General features: G+C 30.0%; 1 protein-coding gene across 1 annotated transcript; it reads left to right on the top strand.

The window, feature by feature from the left end:
• The first annotated feature begins 1,825 nt into the window (after positions 1-1,825).
• On the top strand, positions 1,826-24,710 carry LOC131848114 (methanethiol oxidase). Its single transcript, XM_059197872.1, has 11 exons — positions 1,826-1,926; positions 8,694-8,845; positions 10,665-10,850; positions 14,576-14,735; positions 14,810-14,918; positions 15,719-15,916; positions 16,195-16,292; positions 16,600-16,784; positions 20,921-21,070; positions 23,046-23,164; positions 24,499-24,710. Exons 1-11 carry the CDS (start codon positions 1,917-1,919, stop codon positions 24,548-24,550), a joined length of 1,419 nt encoding a protein of 472 aa, XP_059053855.1. The 5' UTR covers positions 1,826-1,916; the 3' UTR covers positions 24,551-24,710.
• Positions 24,711-25,704: the final 994 nt, after the last annotated feature.

The following is a 25,704-nucleotide window of genomic DNA, read 5'->3' as shown; positions in this document are numbered from 1 at the left end:
TCTTGGTCCTCCGGAATGGTAACGCAGGAGTACCATAATCATGTGATGTTTAGCGTGATTTTAATTTATAATATAATACTTATAAATAATGGTTAAGTACCGGAGGGCCGTCAGCTTATTTCCCATTTCAATGACATAAAAATAAAACACGAGAATGTATAATTTCATTGCTAGTACAAATTTTCATAGTACTAAATAAACCTTGCCGTGAAATGTCTGTGAAAAGACCTAACCGAATAGCTTCATAGGCTAGTCTCCGTCTATAAATATAGATAAATGTACGATATAAATACTCTAATTTATATGAGAACGTGAGTACGAAATGTATCACTAATGACTTATTTGCCTTAATGATTCACAAGTATACAAAACAAAAACAAATTTATCGCCAGGACTGTTGTAGCAAATCGGATAGTTAGAGGGCATTGTCTGATGTTAATGTTGAGGTAATTTCAAAAGTTGACGTTACCACAACATTATCGCTGTGTATATTTGAATCCGACGTGGAGCCAGCCTACCGCCGTCTCTTGGATTATATTTGGTTTATTATTGGTTCACTGAAGAATCAGTCTTATTAATGTATGTACATTGAAGTCAAAGAGGCTCCATTCTTCTAGGGTCTTATGGAAATATTTTTAATGTGCTTATAATTATTATTCGAGCTGACCCTGGCAATTTCGTCTACACTACATTTTTCCTGTTTTTACATCATTTTTCATTGATAATGTTTTGTGCACAATAACAGCAATACGATAAGTATTCGTCCGTTGAAGTTACAAAGGCCAGCGACAGTCAACTACATTATAATAGTAAAAAAATCGATAAACAGTATAGGGTAAAAGTGGAATAAATGTTAAGGTTAAAAACTTAATTAACGAAAAAAAATTTTTTTTAAGTTTGAGATAAAGTAATAATGATTGCATTTATAATCGAAACCACTATAATAGAAAATTAAAATAATTTCATACTCTTATGTTAGAAAAAATAAAACTAAATGAAAATGAATACACAACAATACTGCTTATTACATTCAAAACTTGCTGTTCCTAAGCATAGTTTAAAAAAGTAAATAGATCTTTTTTGGGAATGAGTAAGAAATTTTACAGTATTATAGATACTAAAGAAAATTCCTTAGAGACTTTCTTTAAAAAAAATTGTAACTCCTTTTAAAGCATATGTATTGATTAAAAAACCATTTACGTACATGGCAATAGTTGTTCATGTACTGGATTTTAATTTAATGTTAGACATAGACACCTAAATATGTAATAAATGTTTAGAAACAGGCTTTAAAAAGAATCGAAGTCAAGCTTTTCTTAATAGAATCTATATCTATAGACGGTAGGGAAAAAATATTAATACAAAAAACTTTACGTTTATAAGCGACTACAATATCGTACATATAATGATTTTTTCCTATGACTTGATTTGCTTATAATTTTCAAATCCGTTAATGCAACAATAGAAAATGCATTTAATTTTGAATTCACTACCGGGCTGTTCGAAAATTAAATGAATTGAAGCATTCGTTAGGTGTAAGGTAAATTTGTTGCTAGGCCATTTTACCCAGATTTACCCTTCATAAAATATAAGTAGGTGTCACTCACACTGTCACAAATTGCTATATCTCAATGTTTGTGTGCTCTGCTAAAAGAAATATGTAAACACCTTCTCGATAACAACATTATGCATTTTCTACTTTTTATGCGAGTTATTTTGAACTGTCGTGATTTAATTTACATTGACAGCGTTGGTCCTTACGTGTGAGAGCGAGATGCAAATATATATTTTATTCTTCGATGTCTCCAACCCGGTTTGTTTACTAGTCTAGTACATCAGACCACTTTATTTATACTGTGACTATCTGTGAGACCGGTTGCCGGCTATTTGTTTTGTTGTGAATTAAATCTATCATAATGTCTTGTTGTAAGTATATTTTTTTTATATTTTATTATTTATTAACAATATTTTAAAGATAGTTTTCAAGATAGATCATACAAATAGTCTCAACATCAATACACATTGTATCCTTACATTGTATAATAAATCGCTTAATAAACCGCTGGGTTCACCTATATCTTTTTAGTACGCAGCGGATTTTAATGCAGTTTTTAGCAATAGATATAGTGATTTAAGAGGAATGTTTATATGTATAATACACATACACGTATGTGAAACCACGGCGGGTAGGTAGTATATTAAAAACATAAGTGTCATCGTGATTTGTGTAAGATATTTATTCAACTTTAGGTGCATTTTTGTAACTGAAATAGTACCTAATGACTGTTTGTCTTTTGACGGTACCATGAACTTGACGTCATGACTATACACCCGTGTTACTTATTATGCATTACTATTCATTAGGACTAAGGTGCAATGTCTTCCTACAAATTTCACACATCAAACCTAAACACAAGCACAAGACGAAGACAATGGTACCCACTAAATGATTTTATATAAATTCTACCTCCAAAAATGACAAGGTGTAAAGTAACGTCTACATACCATGAAAATAAACTTGTAAAATAAAAAAAAAAACATAATAACAAATATAGTAACTTTGTTGCTAGGCTCACAAAATAATTAAGCCTAGTAAGTTGTTGTATTTCAATTGTATGTAGGGTACTGGCACCAGTAGTCAGCCTTTTAGTGGTAAGTCTGGGTTCAAACTTATATAAGAAAATATTAGAAAGAGTAAATTGAAAGTCTTGTGTATAATTTAACTTACTCATTTATTAAACTTTGTTACAAAATTAACAAAAATTACAAATTTATCCTTTAATAAAGTGAAAAATACTTTTTAACAAAATAAGGCACTTTTCACCAGTGCTCAGCCGCCAAAAACTAGTACTCAGCCATATTGCCACCAGTGGTCAGCCTCTCTTAAGATCAATAGTTTCAAGCTTAAAGATTAAGAACATAAATAAACAATTAGTCCGGTCATAGAACCTAAAAGGACTTAACTGTGCCCTAACAATCACAACAATCAAATACCTATCTAACTTATATTTAAATCAGTCGGAAACTTCTTTAGTAACATCAGTATTTAAAAAGATTTCAAGTTCTTCTTCTTCTTGTTCTTCTTTCTAAAAGTCGCCGATTAACATTTTTTTTAGGAGCTTATCTTCCTTACAGGTTTCTGTGTCAGGAGTTTCAGGAGATAGAAGTATATTACTGAGAATTTTTATTTTGTATTATTTTATTGTGCATTTTACGCTTAATTCCTTATCATAATCATAATTTTTCTTCTTTGTAGTCTCCTTCACTTTACTTTTGGTAGAATCTAGAGCTGCTTTTTTTCTTTTTTTTGTATAAAAAACAATTTAAATTTGGACGGTTGAATACTGGGTCTACTTTCACCAGTACTCAGCCATGTAACAAACTCTAACTATTTAAGTGGCCGACTATTGGGTTTTTGACAAACAGCGTTAAAACCAGTAGTCAGCCAGGGGTGGTTGAGTACTAGATAATGTATATAAAAATGGAACCCAGTAGTCGGCCACTTTATTATTTAATAATTATTAAGAAAAACATGATACTTTTCATTGATTACAATGCCAAAACTCTTAATTAATGTAAATTTTAATACAATGTGGCCTAAAACTAACAAAAAAATGAAATAAATTACCATTTCTGTGAACGCTTCTAACTAATAAAAAAATGGCGCGCACGCCGCATGTCGCCTCGTCAGCCGATGACGTCGTAATAGATTCATATTTAATGTACTTCGCAGCCACGTATCTATTATGTTTGGATTTAATTCTAGCAATGAGGAGTCATAGAACCAATTTAAAATAGTTTGATTAGGTAATTTCTGTTATAGCGCTATTCCTATTGGTTTAAAACCAACAAAGGCTGAGTACTGGTGCGGGGCCGACTACTAGTGCCAGTACCCTATATGTATTGGGTTTTCGGAGCCGGTACCTAAACGGCTGGCAACTATTTGCGGTATCCGACTAAAATCTATGTCATCGACCTTTTGAGATTTCACACCAATGTGGTAAACGAAAACCACGCATCTACAATATATATTTTATTTAATTTACTAAGGTCTATAAACAATAATTAAAGCCACCTTGTTACATATATTTAGTAATTGTGATAGAATTATATTAGACTGTTATAATATGATTATATTATAACAGTCTACGAAAAATGAAACCGGTTATAACCGTTTTTTTTTATGATGATGATTGAAAATGTAAGTCCTTCCATTTCTTTATTATTTAATACATTTTGAATTATAAGACAATCATCCATAAGACATCTTATGTAGTACCTACTACATAAGATGTCTGGATAGAAAGTACTTACTACAAATTTTCTTTTGCTTTAAATCATACTAGAGAGATATTGGATGTCAGTCCAAAAATATTTATATGAGTCTTTAATATATATAGCCTATTATTAAATTTTCTGTTCTAATGATTCTGTTCATATTTTATTATACCCTGATATATTGAAACGCAAATAAGTTATTATTGAAAAGGGATCATGCTAAATATTATGAGCATATTATTATGCAATGTAATGTCATAGTTATCCAGTATATCTTATCTGCATAACTTCTAGGTATAACTACATACCTGATTACCTTCCGGGTGTATACCGTCTAATCATACAAATAATAAAGGAGTTAGTTCGAGCTGCGAATACATTATATATATATATATATATATTAAATATAGTGTTTGTACTATGCATTTGAGTACGCTGCTCTAAGTAACGGCTTAACTGATATGTCTACGGTTTTCACTAATATATTTCTGTCCGTTCGAAAAGATAAAAGTTAGCTTATTGTTATTGTATATTAGAAAAGTACCAAACACACACAGGCACTATTAAGAAATATTTTTAGACAGATAATCTTTTAATGTATTTTATACGATTTTTTCCTTCTTTCGGAATTTAAGTCAGCAAAAGGTCACACTGTTAAAATATATGTTAGATATATAATAATAACAGTGAAAAAACTGTCAGACACATCAAGCGAGTTGCAATTTATCATTCTTGCCTCGAGGCGTGACTTCAAAGCGCCTCAAACGAGGTCCACAAACGAACCTTAGCAACTTTAATCTCTGTTTAGATAGAACTCTGGGAAAAATCTCTTAAAGGAGTTGTCGGAATATTAATCATGATTCTTGAGTTAACAAGTTTTTCTTTGTAAAGGAAATATTATTGGCCACTGGTTTTTGAAGAGAAGTTTTTTTGCGCAATTCAATTAAGTGAGTAACAATATTTGTTTATAAGAATACTCTGTGAAACTTAGAGCCTTTTTATTCAGATAACAACTTGTTTGAACATATAAATAGAATAGACATTGCGACTTAATATGCTTAGGTACTCTCTCTCTCTATATATACTTAGTCTAATGCTATCTATTACTTCGCATGTTATGTTATTCGTAATAGGTAAACAGTAAAATATGGTGTACAAGTTATGAAATATTTTATGTGATATCTTATATTTATATATACCTTCTGAGTATCTATCACCGTCGTATTATTACATTTGTTGAGATAAAATTTTAATATATAATAGGTATATTTTGTTTTCGTCGATGATGCTTTTTTCAGATTTTAGTATTATTTCTATGAAATTATGCATAACATTAAATATTGTGACTGTATTGTACGTGCGTACGTCATAAAAATATAATGTCACTAGTATATCACCTTTTCATTCCAGAAACCACTTTGTGTAAAAAACAACTATCATAGAAACGAATTACAGTAAAATTTTAAATTGCGCTTCACCTCGGTCACATATTTATCGCAGGTTATGTTTTTTATAAGTGCCAAAAGTTATTGATAATTGGTACCGGACTGGTTCTTTCCATATATAATCCTCGTGTAAAACCTTGCTGTCCTAATTTCAGTTCAGCTTACAATATGTTATCCAATTGTAGTATATGGTTGCGCTGCTCTAACTCCAATGTTTAATCGAACTGACTGGGGAGAGGTACCCCGGAAACCATCATGGCTGGTAAATTCCTGATAAATTCAACATTATAGGGAGACCTAACTTCATTGTCATCCTACCATTCTTCATATCAAATGGGTGTAACTTTCCACTATCAACCGTATAACTTTTGTTTTTTATATTAGGAATTCAGCTTATTTGAGCCAACATATTGGTGTTCGTCAGTTCTGATAGTAAGTGCCATTGCATGGTATTGCCATATTCAGAAGTGAATTTGGCAGTTTGACATAATAAAAATATTATTTTCTAATAACATAACTTTAAATTAAAGTGGGAATAAGACTCAACAGTCTTTTAGTTTAACCCCATTTTAATGGATTCTATTTGGAGCGTGGTTATTGCGGTGTAAGCGGCGCGTGTGATATTCATAGGTTTAGCAGCAAATTTAACTTCTGCTTCGGGTATGTATGACGAGATTAGTTATCTGTTTACCTTTATGCTTAATTTAAATGGAATTGTTAAAGTTAAAAAATAATTACAATTAATTATATAATAATATTTGATTTTTACATCGCATATTGATTATACATTTTATTTAATAATATAAATAGATGATACGAACATGATGTTTTAGTTCTTCGGAATGCAACGCATGAGTGGTCTCACGGACGGCACATCATAACGTGATATCTGTAGTTCAGGTCATGTATATAGGCGAAGTTACTACTTATCATCAGGTGTTCTGTCAGCTTGTTTCCTATTACCGTTACATAAAAAAAATCGAAATAGGTACTCATTACACCATATGCGTTTTTGGCATAAGATGTGGTAATACATAATGTAGACGCGTTCATGAAAATGAAGTAAAATTGTTTTAAATATTCTCAGGTACCATTATCAGTTAGGGTCATAAAGTTCGTTGATAAAATTATCAGTGAAAAGTTACATTCTTGTAAATATTTATATTTATTATCAGTATCAGTTGCAAAATTCACAATGTAATAATAGTTATTTACTTTTTATATATTAAAAATAATACCTACCCCGTAAGGGATATGGGTTAAACACATATACAATAATATAAAAAAATCCATTTATATAGGCTGCAAATTTTTTCGTAAAATTAACACTTAAAGCTACATTTTTGTGTTTTGTTATTTGCATTATGACATGATGGGTAGTGTTTGCCGCGCCAGGAGGTGAACAGAAAGAGTATATGTGTCTATTATGCAAAAACAAACAAAAATACTTATATACTACTACCATAACAACAAATCAGATATTTTTATTACTACATATAACAATATTTCATACGCAAACCACCGATAAATACATTAAAACATTTAGATAAGATGTTCTTCGGGTCTGAATTATAGGATCGTAAACAATTTAAATTTTAATATCATACCGATTGAGATCTCTCGTGACATTTTACCCAATCAAGTATGGAACGTTGCGGGTAGAATGCGCATAAACAAACAATAGCCTATTGATGATATTACCGCGTACAAAGGAGTAATTTATACACAGGCATTACCTGATGTGATTATTAAATTCGAGGGACAGAATCCCTCGGTGTTTGTCGGCAACCCTCGTTTGTGCAACGGGAAAATAATGTTTTGATGCCTATCGACAATTTATTGGAAGTGACAGTTCATATTTTCGGCAAGCAGTTTATTTGCGGAAAAAATTGAGTATACATTTATCGGAACGGAAGAGAATTAACTACGTAGGACCGTTTAATTCAAAATTGTTTTGTTTAGACATGCTTCATGTTATATTTCGATTTGATTGCGGATATTCTGAACATATTAAATCTGTATTATTATCAATGCTTATATTATATAATTATAGACACGACTATTTTATTCCATATGTTATTAGGTAAGTAGCATTTGGAATAAATTAGTCACGAAAAATTATATTGAAAATAAATATTTAAATTAACACAACGAATTATTTTAATTTAATAGTCAATATCATGAAAAAAATTTACATTGCGCTAAATGTTTTAAGATAGAACGTGTCTGACTGTTAGATTGTTATTTACTCACATTGTCTAAGTTAAAATGTTGTTCTTAGAAGACAAAATAACTAAACATTTCATCGGAGAAAAATAATAACGCCAACAAAGAAAAAATACGACATTTAACTTGACACATAGACAGCTAGTCTATCCTCTTTCAGTGAGAAGATAAACAGACAAGACTGATCTTAGATGAGTCTCGTCAAAATTCCCGTGGACTGAAAGGACTGAAATGACCTTGAAAATATGGCAATAATAAAATCTAGTCTGGGTTCAGTAATCTAGTTTCCAAGAAAACCGTAAATATCTACTTGAAAAGAAATCAACACAAAAGGCAAAGCCTTTTGTTTATGATTAGTATTTAGTAATAATATGTTTATAACTATACATCTTTGAAATTTTATTTTTAATTGGTCTATTGTGTTGAAATTTTATAAGAAAAGTAATGATTATTAATTTAGATAACCTATAATAGAGCTCTAAGATCAAAGTAAACTATATAATTATTAGTTGAACTTATAAGTCCAGCACAACTTATTAGTACACAGGTGGTGTGCCAAAACACCACCTTATTTCCAATAGGCAAGGATTCGATTGTTCAGTTGTACTGAACAACTGAACAATCTCTGTACTCATAGTACAAGCTTTGCTTTGTTTGGGACTACATGGCGCTATATGAAATCTCCTGGATTATAGTTATTGTCATGAGTTATGAAAAAATTATTCACTACTTTTTTTTAAACAGGTAAGGGGCCGGGGTATTCGTCGCCATTGGAAGCTTTTAGAAAGGGTCCCATAGAGGAGCTTTTGTACGTGGTTTGCGTGCAACCAGATCAAACCAAAGAGGATTACCTCGCTACTGTCGATGTGGACCCCAAATCACCATCTTATTCACAGGTATTTAAATAAAATGTAGATAATATAATACATTTATAATTTTTATGTTATAAACTATAAAAAAATGTTAAGTTTTTTTTTATTTTTAAATTTCTGTAGTTAGGTTAAAAACTGTATGTACTCTGTAATCCTATGTACTACATGATTAATACCACATGATGATATATAGATAACTAATTATTTAATTTGCTATTTAATAACCTTAGTGATAGTTAGTATTAGGTTGAATTTTGTTTACTAGTGTTTATATAACACAGGACGTTTTATAATTTACAAGTTGCTTTAGATAAAGAAATTGGAAACAATTTCTAGTTATCCGTATTTAGCAAATAAAATTGGTTGGTCAGAGACATCGCGTCGAGCAAGGCCCGTAATCCTAAAGGATTCCACATCCCACTACCAGTCTTATTGTGTACTGTAATGCAATACCTTTCGGAAACTAAATTAACAGGAAGAATGCAATATATTGCTTCTAGGGATTTAGAAGGATTTCAGTAGATTGATTTAGAGTTTAATGTTTATTAACATTGCATTGCTACATTTTCATTGAATTAGTTATAAGTACAGGATCGGTTTTGAGTTTTTAAATTATAGTAACCAGTTTTATATTATACCAAAAAATACGCGGACGGAGAAGTATGAAATATGGCAACAGTAAGTAGTAAGTAGTAAATAGAATATGGTTACACTATAGTCAAAAATATATATGAAGAAGGAGTACACAAAGGAAATATTTTATTTTATAATTATATACAATATACATATATATTTTTAAAAATAGATTCTTAATAACATTCACTCTTAAAATTAAAATTAATTCGAAACAAAGAATTATGGATGAATATTGATCACTAGGTGACCACTATAATATTAATTGTGAGCCAAATTTACATTTAAATTTTGCTTACAATATTTTTTCGAAAAATAGAAAATTGATTTGATCACTGATAGATATTTATTATATTTTTAAATTCCAAGTAAGTATGTACGTAATGGTCAGTGAACTATGCGGTAATCTAAAGGTCACAAAATTATCGATCATTTGTTGAAATAACCTTTTGATTACCGTTATTGTTATGAGCATTTTACAATGATATAAAAGTATAAAGTGCAAATCTAATTAATTATATTTCAAAGTATATCAGCTAAAATAAGAAAATGTTGCAATATGAAATTACAGCTACGGTTTGTAACAACGTGTATCGACGTACATACTCAGATGCATATCGGAACTAATGTGAAGAGTAATATCCACTGAATAGATACGTAGCTGACTGTAATCCGTGAAATGTGTATGTAGAATTCATAGCTGTGATTATTTGACCATATTATATATAAAGCTGTTTTTAAAAAAAATGTAGTCTGGTAATTTTACTAGCTGACTAACAGGTTACTTTTAATCCAGACACCGAAGAACAACAGACAGACATAAACCGAAAATAAAAAACTGCGGTGGTGATAAATGGTTAAATTGTTCCGGAATTTATAGTTTTGTATCCAATATTTGAAATAATGGTTAGAGATAGATTAAAACAAAAACAATGACTAATAGAATTTATGTGTAGTTATCGGAGAGTTAACTTTCTAATTTTAGAAACAGCTTAACATATTTCGGATTGCAGTACTGTATCGTTATAAGCTTTATTTAAATTTTGTGTTTGTTTTATTCTAATCAGTTTTTTAATTAAAACCTAATGTGAAATGTTAAGAAGTCACGAGCTTAACTAGTTAAGAACAAAATCCCATTAACTAATAATAGACATGTTATTATTCTCAGTTTCCACTCGAAGGTTCTGAATATATTTCTTTTTATCACCAGGTTATCCATCGCACCTATACAGGCAATGTTGGAGATGAGCTCCATCATAGCGGTTGGAATGTTTGTTCCAGCTGCTATGATAATCCTGATTTGAAGAGAAATCTGCTTATTTTACCTGCACTTGGATCTGCCAACGTGTATGCTGTAGATGTTGGCACAGATCCCAGGAAACCTAGATTACACACGGTAAATAAATATGCTATGAAATCGTGATTTATTACATTGATTATTATATTAGCCTTAAAAAATGCAACTTTAATTTCAGGTTTAAACATTGATTCTGTGATATTTAATAATCTGAAATGGGGTAGTCAGAGCAATTGTCACCTGTCGATGTCGTGATATTAAAATTCACGTTCAGGACAGGACGTACCCGGATAATTATATTTTGGTCTACCTTTTAGTAGACACAAATCGTCATTAAAAACCGAATTCTTCTTTTATTCAACTGTCCGTTTCTTAAACAATATTACAAATTATTATAGTCATTAAAATAAAATTACGTAAGTGTGATAAATGGAAGTAATTTACATCCATACAATGTGAAAAGATCAATGACAATGAAAAAATCAAAAGATGAACAGTGATAGAAATATTAAAAAATATACGGCTATAAAAAGGTAATAATCGTCTGTATGAGGATTTTGTAATAATTATTTTATACAAATTAAACCATACACTATGGTAAAACATAAATTACTTGATGTGTAAAAAAACAAAGAATAATTAATGATTAGAATAGTGGGTACTGCTAATGGAATAAATGACCAGAATATTTAAGTCCAGTTGATTATTTGTATCGGTATTAGAGATAATAAGACACTGAAATATCGGCCTACATAATGATTTATTGATGAGAATGAAAGAAAGAAAATGATAGGAAGATTGTTCTCTACTAATCTACTCCATATATGGAGATTTAGATAGAGTGGTATCTAATGAATCTGTATAATTAAAGTTAAACAACAGCACTTTCCAAAGTTTTAGTTAAAACAAAAAGTATGTGTTCTATTAAAGAAGTAAACATTAGCAAAATAAGTTTAATTTGTACTATTTAAATATTTTAATTAGGCATATATATATCTTATATTATTGTTATCTCTTAATACCATGTATCCGTATATATGGATACCTCATAGCCTAGTAATTTACTACTCCGATTTACAAACGAAAGGTGGTAAAATTAAATCTGGCGAACATAAATTAATATTTTATGTGTCAACTTATAGAATATTTCTGATTAACTTTCCGATAAAAGAAACATAAAAACCAAATTATACATTTATCAGGAAACGACGGTAAGCTAGCTTCCACGGTACGCCTTGTATTATATATCAAAATATAAACCAATGTTGCGATCCTTAACATCGACAATTTACAATATCTACCACGGATGTCTATCTGGGATGATAGTCATGAATAATATGTAATAGTCGTCATATGTTTTTTTATGTATATGTAAAAATATGTGCTCATAATTCATAGTAGTCAACGTTGAGCTTTTAATATACATTTCTCGTGATTTAAGTTCCAAACTTGAGCAGAGCCACGAACAACACTTGTTTGTGCTGGTAACTCATAAAAACTGAATTTTTATGTCAACAAATCGAGAAAACTTTTTTAATTCCTCGCGTTTTATACTTCAGTATACTTCGCGAAGTTTAATATTGCGAAGGTTGAATTTGCAGCTTATAGATTTGGGAATTAAAGTTGTTTACTGTTAGTGGTGTTTTGTAGTTTCGCGAATAAGTATCGTACTTTATATTGTTTAGGGGTATTTATTATACATGGTCTTGTTGGTCTAGCGGAATTAGTACATTGCCTTACTTCCAATGGCTGGGGATTAGATTCCTCGCACGATACAAACAAAATGTTTACAAAATGAATGAGTGTGGTTAGCCTAGTTCTGTACGTATTTAAAAAAAATTTATTTTATTATTTCTATCAATAGTCTAGTACCCATTACATAAACTCTGTTTTGTTTAGCTTAGGACCAGATAACGCTGTGCTTTCCAGGTTAAAAATAATAATTATTATATATAAATATTATTAAAATTTAAACAGCTTCATTTTTTAATAAAAACCAATGCGGCTAAATGTAAGTCAAACAAAGTCATAATACGGCCCCAAAAAATTATCACAGAATCTTTGAATTGAATTCGATTTTAGCAAAAACATGGTAATGCATCACATAAATAAATTGAGAACCTCATTTTGATAGTCGGTTGAAAATAACTGTGAAAAAAAAACGAGGCTAATGTTTTCAAATGTCGACACCCATTTAACACCGCGTGTTTGTAGGCATATAAAGCTGTAATGTGATAAGTAAATACATCTCGCTCAAAATGGGGCTATTCCGTTATTACAACTGTGATATGAGTTTGTGCTTTATAAATAAGTTTATAATAAGTAAATAATTTATTATTATTGTTTATATATATATATATATTATTATTTACTTTACACTGTAATAATGTTTGTTTGTATGGGAATAAATAATTTTTACCATTTTATGTTTTATCTACATATCTCTGTAAATACAATCTCATAAAATTCATCAAAAATATAAAAAAGTATCAAACAAACAGACAGATACACTTTCTCATTACAATATTAGTATGAAAATTTATGAATAGTCAGTCAATGACTCTATTTTGTGTGGAGTTTTCACATATACAAATAATCTGAACAATATTATATTTTCTGCGTTACTCTTGTTATTTATCTGTGCAATAACTTCGAGCCTCTAAATTATATGAGACTAAAAGAAAAGCTAACAAAATGTTGTATGTATTAACAACCGACTTCAAGACACAGAGAAGCTTCTGAATTGAACGTTTTTTTTATATATTTTGCATATATTTTTTTATAAGTGAAATGATTTTTCATTTTTTTCATTAGAAAACTGAATCTTTTGGTTAAGATTATTAGTATTGTCTATACCGTAATATATAATTATATTTTATTACTTATTAACCAATTGATAAAGCATCTATACAGAGTTACTATAACTATAAGACTAATGAATACTACAACAATTGATCACCGCTTTACTATAATTATAGCTGAGTGTCACATAGTTCCGAAGTGAATTTCGTACAAAGTTGGGACTCATCTCAACTCTGCCTTCTAACTTAGAACATTCCGACTCATGGCAGACAGTTCACGAACTCGTTACATTGCCTGTTAGACCTTCGGTTGGCCTTTTTCACACATTTTCACGATAATCTGGGACAAAGTGTACTCTGGTATATCGATGTTATTTGTATTTGGTACTCTTTATATTGCATTATTTTTATATCCTTATTTGTTTTTACTGTGCTGTGGTAATAAATATAGAGACAGTAGGGAAATAATATATAGAATCAATATTCTTTGGAATAATAAAGAATAGAAATAATATTTATTCAAAAATATTGAATTTTAAGTAGTTTTGAATAGTCAATTTTCATATTTTTACTCCCACTAACAGAAAGTAATAAAAGTACAATATTAATATGTTTCTTTACATTAACAGTATATAATAAATAATTAAGAACTTACTATTAATCTAATTGATTATTAAAGAGAATCAACTTTTACTAAATATTGTTTACATTTAACGAAAAGTAATTTACTTATTGGTATGGTAAGTATTATATTATCCTCATGGCGAATTTATGAGAATGGGAAATATTATAATTATTTGATAGCATGAAAATTATATTTAATTAACACTTTATTACATACATTACATGTATTTATAAAGATTAATTAACGTATAATACACAAGTCTCTTAACTTTAATGGAATATAACATATTAAATCCCACTATTCCATTACGCTCACTAAGAAATTGCATAAACGAAAGTACCTCTAACAGACACCCCAGTCCCTTTATCAACTCACAGCAACGAAAATCTCATTACCAGGTAATCGACGGCACCGAGATGAGGTCATTCAACTGCAGTTTCCCGCACACGACACACTGCCTCGCAAGCGGGGAAATCATGATTTCCACGATGGGTGATAAGGAAGAAAACGGAAAGGGGGATTTCGTGCTCATCGATTCCAAGACTTTGAAAGTGACAGGTAAATGAAAAGGCCTTTGATAAGGGGAGAATACTCTTTAAAAAGATTTCGCTTGATTGGAATATATTTTTTAGGGACTTGGACGAATGGGAATAAGGCAAAGTTCGGATACGACTTCTGGTACCAACCGTACCATGATGTAATGTTTGCCTCGGAATGGGGGACGCCGAAATATTTCAAGACGTAAGTACGGACGTTTTCTGATTTTATTTTTAGATCAAATTGCGTGTAAGAGAAAAGGTCGTATAAGTAGGTATTGAAAATGACTTATTTTAGATAATGAAATCATTTTTCGTTTTATTTATATGTTAACGTAAACTGTAAATCAGTGTTTCAATATTCAATGACTATTACACCTTAGTACCACGATAAGGAGTATAGAAAGAAAATAAAAGCAAAATATAATCAATTACTTTTTATTTAAATAAGGAAAGTATCGATCATTGTAATTGACCATTTTTGGGAATCCATTTAAATTAATACCTCAATTCATCTACAGTCTCGTGAAAATTATACTAAAATATAAAGTAAACCTGAGTATCTTGAATTAAAATATTTTCATTTAATATCACAAAATTATTTTCTATCCGACTATGAATCGGTTCAGTAGTATAACAGCGAACATGCAAACGTCGTAAATCTGCAACAATCGTATATGTATATACTCATACGAGTATGTAGGTTTATTCCATTAGTCCGCTATGAAGATTTTATGGTAACTCCAAAGGATATAATATAATACAAAGGGTGTATAATGTAGATAGAAACACTGAAATTGTAAAAATTGTTGTGTATATTACTAAGTTGTTCCAAGTCCTATTAAAGCATAATAAAGTAATTTTTATTAGATATTTTCGTATAATTTTGAAAGGTACAGTTGAGGAGAATATAGAAATTTGACTTTATTTTAAATTAAAATACTATTATTGCAAAATAAAATCTTTAGGATATAATATTAAATTTCTATCTTTTACTTCATACAGTGGGTTCCATGAAAATGACGCATATAATGTTGAACGGTACGGAAGATCAATTAATATTTATAAATGGTCATCACGTGAACTGCAACAAGTCATAGATCTGGGCAAAGAGGGTGTCGCACCCCTAGAGATCAGATTTCTCCACGATCCTAAAGCCTCAGAAGGATTTGTTGGGTGCGCCTTGGAGGCTAACGTTTACAGGTATGAGATTTGTAAGGATTTGCTCTTTGCTCTGTTTTAAAGAAATGAACAGACAATTACTTCACTGCACCTACATCTTCAATTAAAAATAAATTTTTGTACGTTGTTTTTAGAATTTATTTTGATATTTTTTCTTATTTCAATATACGATTAGCTTTTTTGAGCTCATTTAAAATAGTTTATATCCGTTCTATACTGTAGGAACGTTAATGACGCATGAAATAATTAATATTTATCAAATGATAGCAATTTTAATTTTTATATTTAATACTGAATAGATTCTACAAAACAACAAACGGGACTTGGAAAGCAGATAAAGTAATCGATATACCAGCGAAGACAGTTTCCAAAGATGGTGTTGAATCTCAGCTCAATGGTGAGTCCCTGACTATGAATCAATACGACGTTCCTGTACAATAACAACATCTCCTTTAACTATCTACTATTTTGTAACAAATTATTTGTTTCTATGAAGCCACAAATGATAGGACAGTAAATAAAATATCTCCTCTATTCATGAACATTTTACAAAGAAAGGTTGTAAAACTTCTCAAGTTTTATATAATATATGTATACACATTTCGTCGAGTGAGCTCCATAACGTCATGCACAAGTTAATTTCAATCCTTTGCCTTTGTCCACTGTATGCAGTTTATGACAGTTCCATTAACTTTCTGCTTTAGGTTTAATAAGCGACATTCTAATATCGCTGGACGATAAATATCTCTATTTGTCAACTTGGTTCCACGGTAATGTCAGGCAGTACGACATCACTGATACGACCAATCCGAAGTTAACGGGAATAATAAATTTTGGCGGGATTATTTTACACAATAACCTAAAAGTGATAGAAGATAAGGAGTTCCAGGTAAGAATTTCCAATTTTCCAATGCGGCAATACTTTAAATTAATGTTTCATGACTAGGCACAATTATCTTTGTGCCGCGTCAGTCTTTTCATTTGAGTTTGCACCCTATATTGTTTGTTAAATTACTCGGACAACTTATAGAATTGCTTTGTAAAGATCGAATATCGAATCTCCGTTTTATCAGTGGCACTCAATGAGGAAATAGCCATTATTATTGCTAAAAGTTGCATATAGATGGCGTGATTGGTATCGATGGAATTCTTCATAGTTTTGCAAACGTTTTAAAAAACAAAACGTTGTTTTCAAAATAGTTTAATCCATTTTTAAAAAAATATATATACATGTTAAAATGAAATAATGCGTTTAGAAAAGTAATTTTCATATATTTACTCATTTTGTTATTTTCCAGTACTTAATTACACTTTAATCAGTGCTAATACGGGGCTCAATGTTTTCAAAATGCTTTCATAGATGGCATTGTTGTCATTTGTATCGGCCTAATTAAATGTCTTTTTTATATTTTCCAATAATAAGCACTTAATATATTATTATTGTAAATTAAACATATAAAAAAAGTTTAAGTAAATTAAAAATAGCCGAACAAGCAAATAATACTATTTCCAATAATACTTATGTATGAAGTGTTGTCATATTAAAAATAAATACATGTATTATCGATTTTTTTTAATAATCGATAACAGGATTTTATTACAGCGCATTATTCGATGATGCTTTTAATGAGTCGTTGTGAACAGTAAATTTTCATTATTTTGTATTAAGTATAGCAGTATTCCGTTTCAAAGAACGGAATATAGTAGTACATTATTAGTGTCGTTGGTTATTTACATTTGTACTGAAAAATCGATTACATAATAATTTAAAATATCGAGTACGAGTATCGAGTAGCTGTCTTCGAATACTGGCAACTGGTAAGATTAAAATAGTTTTAAAAAAAAGAGAGAAATCGACCCTAACTCGAATACCATAAAGTTTATTTTCCTTTCTCATTAATATCATAGCAGTTTGTTTTTAACTTGCGTATGACTCTGTGGTATGATGTTTAACGTGTATTGTTATTGTACGGTGCATACATTTCAAAAATTATATTTTAATGTAGGTACAAACATTTCTTTCATACATTTCATACATGTCAAAAATTATCTTTTAATGTAGGTACATACATTTCTTTCATACATTTCATACATGTCAAAAATATCTTTTAATGTAGGTACATACATTTATTTCATACATTTCATACATTTCAAAAATGAACTTTTTATGTAGGTACATACATTGTTTTCATACATCTCATACATTTCATACATTTCAAAAATGAACTTTTTATGTAGGTACATACATTTCTTTCATACATCTCATACATTTCAAAAATTATATTTTAATGTAGGTACATACATTACTTTCATACATTTCAAAAATTATATTTTAATGTAGGTACATACATTTCTTTCATACATTTCATACATGTCAAAAATTATCTTTGAATGTAGGTACATACATTTCTTTCATACATTTCATACATGTCAAAAATTATCTTTTAATGTAGGTACATACATTTCTTTCATACATTTCATACATTTCAAAAATGAACTTTTTATGTAGGTACATACATTGTTTTCATACATCTCATACATTTCAAAAATTATATTTTAATGTAGGTACATACATTTCTTTCATACATTTCATACATTTCAAAAATGAACTTTTTATGTAGGTACATACATTTCTTTCATACATTTCATACATGTCAAAAATTATCTTTTAATGTAGGTCCTTACATTTCATACATTTCAAAAATTTCATACAATACATTTCTTTCATACATTTCAAAAATTATCTTTTAATGTAGGTGCATACATTTCACACATTTCAAAAATTTCATACAATACGTTTCTTTCATACATTTCAAAAAGTATTTTTTAATGTAGGTACATAACACCCCATGTCAGACCCCTTGTATTTGGAAGAAACTTAAAAATAATGCCAAAAATATTAGATGAATATATTTTTAATACGAATATTGTTTTATTTTTGTTCATCAACTTTATCCCTCACTAACAATACTAGTAGTAGTACATAACCTGGTTTATACCGCTAAAGATATTGAAAGATATACGAGTAATTCAGAATGTTATCAAGTTCAAAATAAGCACACATTACTTGCTTAGATAACAGAGTAATATTACTAGTAATAAAAACATTTGTAATACCCATATGTATACTACGTATGTATAGTAAGTACTTACGCTGCGGCGCCGTGAGACTCGTCTAAGTACTTCATCTACTCATCTACGCGCGGTAACCGCGCCGACCGACCAATAGGATAGCGCCTCTCGTGTTTCCAGAAAGTTCGCGACTAACGGACGATATAGTAGTAAGGCAATGAGTGTCCCAGTGATATCATTATAATATTTTCTCGTTAAATTTTATTGTAATATACACAATTTCGCACTAAATAACGTGTTACCCCGTTACACATTTCTAATAATGAAAAACCTAGACCGACCCTGTTCACTTAATCTTACAAGATCTGACTTTAAAAATTACGATATCCTCATATAGCCTTTCATTTCCCCTTTCAATACTTTTTCGCATTAAAAAGTAGCCTTTCTCAAGGTCTACATTATCTGTCTACCAAATTTCAATTAAATCAGTTCAGTAGTTTTGGCGTGAAAGCGAGACAAACAGACAGACTGAGTTACTTTAGCATTTATAATATTTGTAAGAATATCGCTATTAAAAATAGGGGTTGGTGAAAGACGGGTGAAAATTTAGGCGTGTATGTATTTTCAATGTAACATTATAAATAAATAAAAAATTGTCCATAATACAAAAAAATATTTTTTCGGGGTAGGCCACCCCTATGACTTAGGGGTATAAAAAATAGATAACAACCCTACCTCAGACCTGGGAAGTATACATATCAAATTTCATCAAAATGTGGGAGAAATATGGCAACTAACACTGTGATACAAAATTTATATATAAGATATAGCGGAATTCTCATTAGGTAAAAGAGGGGTACATTGTAGAATACATGAGGTAAATACCAGTAAATTAATTGTAACTAAAATCAGTCTCATACATATAACGATTGAAATAAAAAATCGTATAGCCCGATTTTGATACGTACGAGTATAAACGTATCAAAATCAGGCTATACGTATAGCGCAGACGCGTTACAACATATCAAAAAAAATAGGCATGGAATGTAAAATAAACCATAACACAATAGGTATATACATTGGCACATAAGCCATATCTGCAGAGTGTCGGCTAACGATATTATACCTACACATTTACATTAAATCTTGAATCGTCCGTAATGAGGTACACGATACAGTTACCTACATATCTATTATATACATATCTTTGCAAAACAGATGTCATGTAGACTGAATTCACTGCCATCTATTTTCATGCTTTGTTACTAAGCACCCACTAGTAATCCGAACTGCTTCAGATCTAGCGACATCTAGCGGCTACGGTGGCGAAATAAAATAGCCCGAAGAATAGCCTGAGTTAGGAAGGAACCATTTTCTTGTATGGGATGGGGTATCTGTATGTAATATTATGTTATCTGTGGTTTTATTAATGTAAATATAACCTAACACTATAATTATCAAAAATTTATGCCGCATATTTTCGTGGTCAATTAAAATAATTTTATTTTGATTTTTAATTTGCATGATGTTAGTTGTATGCTTAATATTATTTTGTTATGATCTCAAATGACAATAATGAAAAACTTTTTTGGGCCACGAGCTTATTCGTTATTTCAATCACATATATTATAAACTTGTTAATCAACCAAAACTCTGTCGTAGCGGCTTGATTTACTATTATGAAATTTTGTAATTATAGGTACATTCAGTAGGTCCGCCCTACATAAGTGATACCAGTGGTCTATACCAAAAATGAAACATTTTAGTTTTTGGAAAAAAAGAATGTATGATTCATCGAATTATAAATATTTTTTTCGATTATCGATACGATTCGATTAAAAACATACTAAATTATTACCCTTCTACCATCAACGCCTATTTTTAATACTAATATATATGACAAAAACAACCGTTCGCCGGATCAACTAGTTTACTAATATATTTTTTTCGCAGGACTCAATTACACCCGTGAAATTAAAGGGCAAATATTTAGAGGGGTCTCCGCAAATGCTGCAGCTCTCTCTTGATGGAAAACGGCTTTATGTGTCATCGTCACTCTTTTCGCCGTGGGATAAGCAGTTCTATCCAGAAATGATTAAAAAGGTTAGCATGCAATGTCTAGTTCACAATATATTTTAGTTAGAAACAATATTATATGTCTAAATTTATCTATAAGAATTACTTCAATTATAAGTTTATTAATCCCAAACAGATTGTAAAATTATACTTTCAGTGTGTTTACCTATTAGACCTACAATAATCATGGATAATATCACTATCATTTTATCATATTATATTTTATAAAAAATTGATTATATTATAACAAATTAGTAAATAAATTGTATAGCTATTTCATAAGCATCTGAAAGAAATTAATCACTATAAAAATTTCACGAATTTTACGAGAACCAAATTGGTTTAGAAATATTGGTTTATTAAATAAAATAAGATTTTATAATAAAAGAAACATATTTACAATATAAATGACAAAACTGATTATAATAGGTTTCATTATAATAAGAGTACTTAAACATCAGACAGATACTAATGTGAAGTTTGATTTAGAGTCCTGTTACAAATCGTAACACCTCATAACTGAATATAGCCTAGCTTTTGTATGTCAGTGATTGCGTTGGCTTTACAAATCGAAACATATTGTTATTTCACGGCAAAATACGTACGGTTGTATCTATAGATTGATCCAATATGTTATTCTGGGCTCTATAATGAAAAAAAAATGTTCTCCATAATAGATAAGGTGACAGTACTGTAGCCAGTATAAACATATTGTATATCCAAAAATGATCGAAAATTTTCAAGGTTAAACAATATGGACAATATATAAACATATTTTCACGACTGTCCACGTCATTTAGAACGCAATATTTGAGATATGAATATATATAATATAGTTTTAGAATAAACATAAGATAAAGCACAATCAAAAAAAGCAGATGTGATCAACCACTAAATAACCACAACCACTAATTCCGTACACGTCAGGTGATGGATGTATGAAGTATCCGGAATGTTTGCTATTTTAGTTATTCTTCATATTTAAAGATTTTGAACTACTTTGTCAAAATAGTGACCAATGATCTAGAAAAGACCCGTGTCACTGGCCCATTTCCATTCGGTGTACCGTGACATATTACCTCGGTCCATGAATGTGACAGTAGACATAGTATTTTCCAGAACACCCCACATTGGTCCCTAGCAGACCGCAATAAACAGCCCTTATCTCTTATATCAGAGCTTGGACCCTTTATTTATGCATTTTTCCCCTGTGAGCTATAGTTATTCTTTTTAGGCACATTATACAAGGCTTCTGTCACCTGGTTTAACTGAATTATTCATAATCTTGGTACGATTGATCAGCAAAATAAAATTTGTAGAAAATTATGTAGAAAATAAATTGTTAGATGTATCTATAGCAACTGCTAATGATTCGATGGTAGACTTTTGTTCCAATAATTCTGTGTGTGCAGAAAATTTTGCTGCAATTCCAATATCTACATTGGATTGTAATTTTCCAAAATAAGCGCTGGATGAAAAACTTTTACTCTGTATAGGCAATCCTAGTAAGCCACAAAGATAATGTTATAAAAAAATTTTGTAAATTAGTAAAGTATTTATTTTATCTAAGAACAAAAATGATTATGGAGCAAATCATAACATAAATTGACCATTTGTTCCTCTACCCAAAAAAAATATCAGCTTCAAAATTATAATAATTTTAGAACTCTGTTATAATTAAATAAACTTATTTTATCTATTATTTATTTTAATGAAAATATTAATCACTTGCGTAAGTGAACTCAAAGTAATATAAAGAGGACGTTTAATATCACTAGTTTATTTTCTTTGTGTTATATACATTTTCATTTTATATGAATAGATATGTTTATTTGAAGAAATTTTTGTATACGCAATATTGAACGAGTCTGAATTTAGTTGGTGCGTACTATTGATTTTTGATTTTTTATCTCCGTCTTTTTATTACGTAGTGAGTAAGTCAGAAATATAAATTGACCCATAAATTGTTTATGTCATTATATATTCTCTCTTTTGTAATCAGGGTGGATGGATAGTGAAAATAGACGTAGATACAGAAAATGGAGGACTGAAATTGGACCCTAATTTCCTTGTTGACTTTGGGAAAGAACCAAATGGACCCGCATTGCCACATGAAATGAGGTAATTATACCAACATAAATATATAGGTATATGATATGAGTCTATACTAGAGAGAGAGAGAGAGAGATTTTATCGTCTCAAACTATATTTTGATTCTGATTTGATATGTATATGCTTCAAATGTATGTTTAAAATATTTTATTTTACCTTATATTCAAAGAAAGCAGATTCAGACCTTACCTGTACTTTTATCTGCTTTCTTTGAATAAACGATGACCTATGTCTATTCTTGTGATACTATCTATCTTCACATAAATTTAGTAAATGAGCGGTTATTCAGCGGTTTAGTCGAGAGTACAAACAAATAGACAGGTACTTTCGCATTTATAATAATATTATAAATGCGAAAGTAGTTGTATAAGTATGAGTTATTATAAATACATCGTAATTTATATTTTCCCATATTTCATACAGGTTTAGAATTAATTTGCATTTCATACCAAGGGGATAGAAATATAAATATGTATGAATATATCTACGAAATCTAGTCTTATTATCCATGTTTTATTAGTTAAGGGGAGAGTCGGGATCGCATTCCAATGTCCGGAGAAGGGTTGCGTGCCCCCATTTTTCTTCGTCTCTTTCAGAGTGCATAAAATTTTCAATGCTCGTTATTATTACTGCGAAGGGTGGGGAATAACTTCAACATTGAAATATATGTATCATATAAAAATATATATTGTTGCGACAGTAATTCCAGGTGGGTTAGAAAAAATGTATTATTAATTGCGACGTTGTAATAATTCTAATATTTGGAATGACCACATTCTATGAATATTACACCTTATACACAAACAATGTGTGAATTACACTTGGGCGAACATGTATAGTGTTTTTCATATGGTGATTCAGAAATAGAAACTTACACACACAGTGTTATAGACCTTTTATTGATATTGTGTAAAACCTACTGTTACTTATAAATTAGTATACTCGAGCATTTTCTTTGCATAGAAAATATATTAAAAGTGATTAGATATCATATTCTATGGCTTTTAGGTACGTACGAATAAAATAGTGGCAAAAAATGAAGCTATCGTTTAAGGTTAAGGTATTTTTTTGCTTAAACGATACCTTTATTTTCCTTATACAATAAAATAAATATTAGTAGCTGTGTATTTAGCCGCATTACCATCAAATACAGCTTGACTGTGATACACAATTATATGCGTTTCTCAATAAATAGAACATATACACCTCCCATAAGATAAATTACATGATAATACACTGAGGCAGATGTAGAAATTTTTGGAAGAATTTATATCATAACTGTTATGTTCATATATCTTTCACACTTTGACAGTCATTTGTTACTAAAAAACTTTATTTTATAGGTACCCTGGCGGGGACTGCACATCTGATATCTGGCTGGCTCAAGACACGTAAACGAAGTACAGTGTGCCAATATTTTTATATTAATATTCATAATCACAACCATTATATATTCACATTCAATGTATGGTAGTTTTACTTTGAATTTCTACTGTAATGACTTTATAATTTATTAGATATACATATATATAATTACTTTAAAAATTGTAAAAAAAGTAAAGATCTTTTGTACAAAATGAATGAACATGAACAATGAATCAATACATATTATTCGTAAAAATATATCGATATGCTACAAAATTGTTTTATTCGCTCATTATACTATACAATATACTGAAGTCTTGGCGGTCTAACGGTTTAAAACACCGCCATAATTTCGAGGATCGTTGGTTCGATTCTCGTACAATACAAGCATTTGTATTCACGAGAATGATTGTTTGTATTAGTCTGGATGTTTTCTGTGTATATTATGTATACAGACATTTAAGCATTTGTATCAGATGTCCAGAACCATAACACAAGCTCAGCGTTAGTTGTCTTGGGTCATTCTTTTTATAAATATTTGTTATTGGTATACAATGCAACCCCATTTTTTTAAAATATAAGTTTGACAGTATTTTAAATATAAGCTGACAATCCAGCCCACTGGATGGAGGGTGGCGACAGTCATAAATAATTAGATACCACGAACATTAGATATACATTGTGAGGCTCGACCTCATATGTTTACATTCCCAAGGTGTCATGTCCCTGTATCCTGTAATTTTACTGTCATATCTCAACCACTCATTTCTAATTCTTCTCTACATACTTCCCATTTCCTTATGTTTATATATAAAAATTACGTGTCACTTTGTTTGTCCGCGTTGAACTCCTCCTAAACTACTGAACCGATTGCAAATTTAATTTCCATATTGTATGCAATTTGATCCAACTTGAAAGATAGAATAGCTTACATCTCAATTTATAGTCGCAATATTATTTTATTCAAGAACCATAGCCACACAACGTGTGGCCGGCACTGCTAGTATTTATCTTTCGTTGTAATCCAATCTGATGATAAAAAATGTTTTCTCAAAAAGTTTAATAAGATATCGAACTTATTTAGATTGGTGTATGATTTCTAAATATTTTTTTATGAAATTCGCCTATTTTTTTGGAAAGTTTCTCTAGATCGGACTTAAATTACAAAATTAAGATGAAGCATT

The sequence above is a fragment of the Achroia grisella genome, unplaced genomic scaffold (genome assembly GCF_030625045.1).
Source record: "Achroia grisella isolate CSIRO2021 unplaced genomic scaffold, CSIRO_AGI_Agris_v1 utg546, whole genome shotgun sequence".
Lineage (NCBI taxonomy): Eukaryota > Metazoa > Arthropoda > Insecta > Lepidoptera > Pyralidae > Achroia > Achroia grisella.
The sequence above is the reverse complement of the archived record's forward strand: the minus strand, read 5'-3'. Positions and strand labels throughout refer to the sequence as shown.

Coding starts and splice junctions, on each gene's coding strand:
- LOC131848114 (XM_059197872.1), top strand. Junction 10,851..14,575: donor GGAAACCTAGATTACACACG/GTAAATAAATAT, acceptor TCTCATTACCAG/GTAATCGACGGCACCGAGAT. Junction 14,919..15,718: donor ACGCCGAAATATTTCAAGAC/GTAAGTACGGAC, acceptor TACTTCATACAG/TGGGTTCCATGAAAATGACG.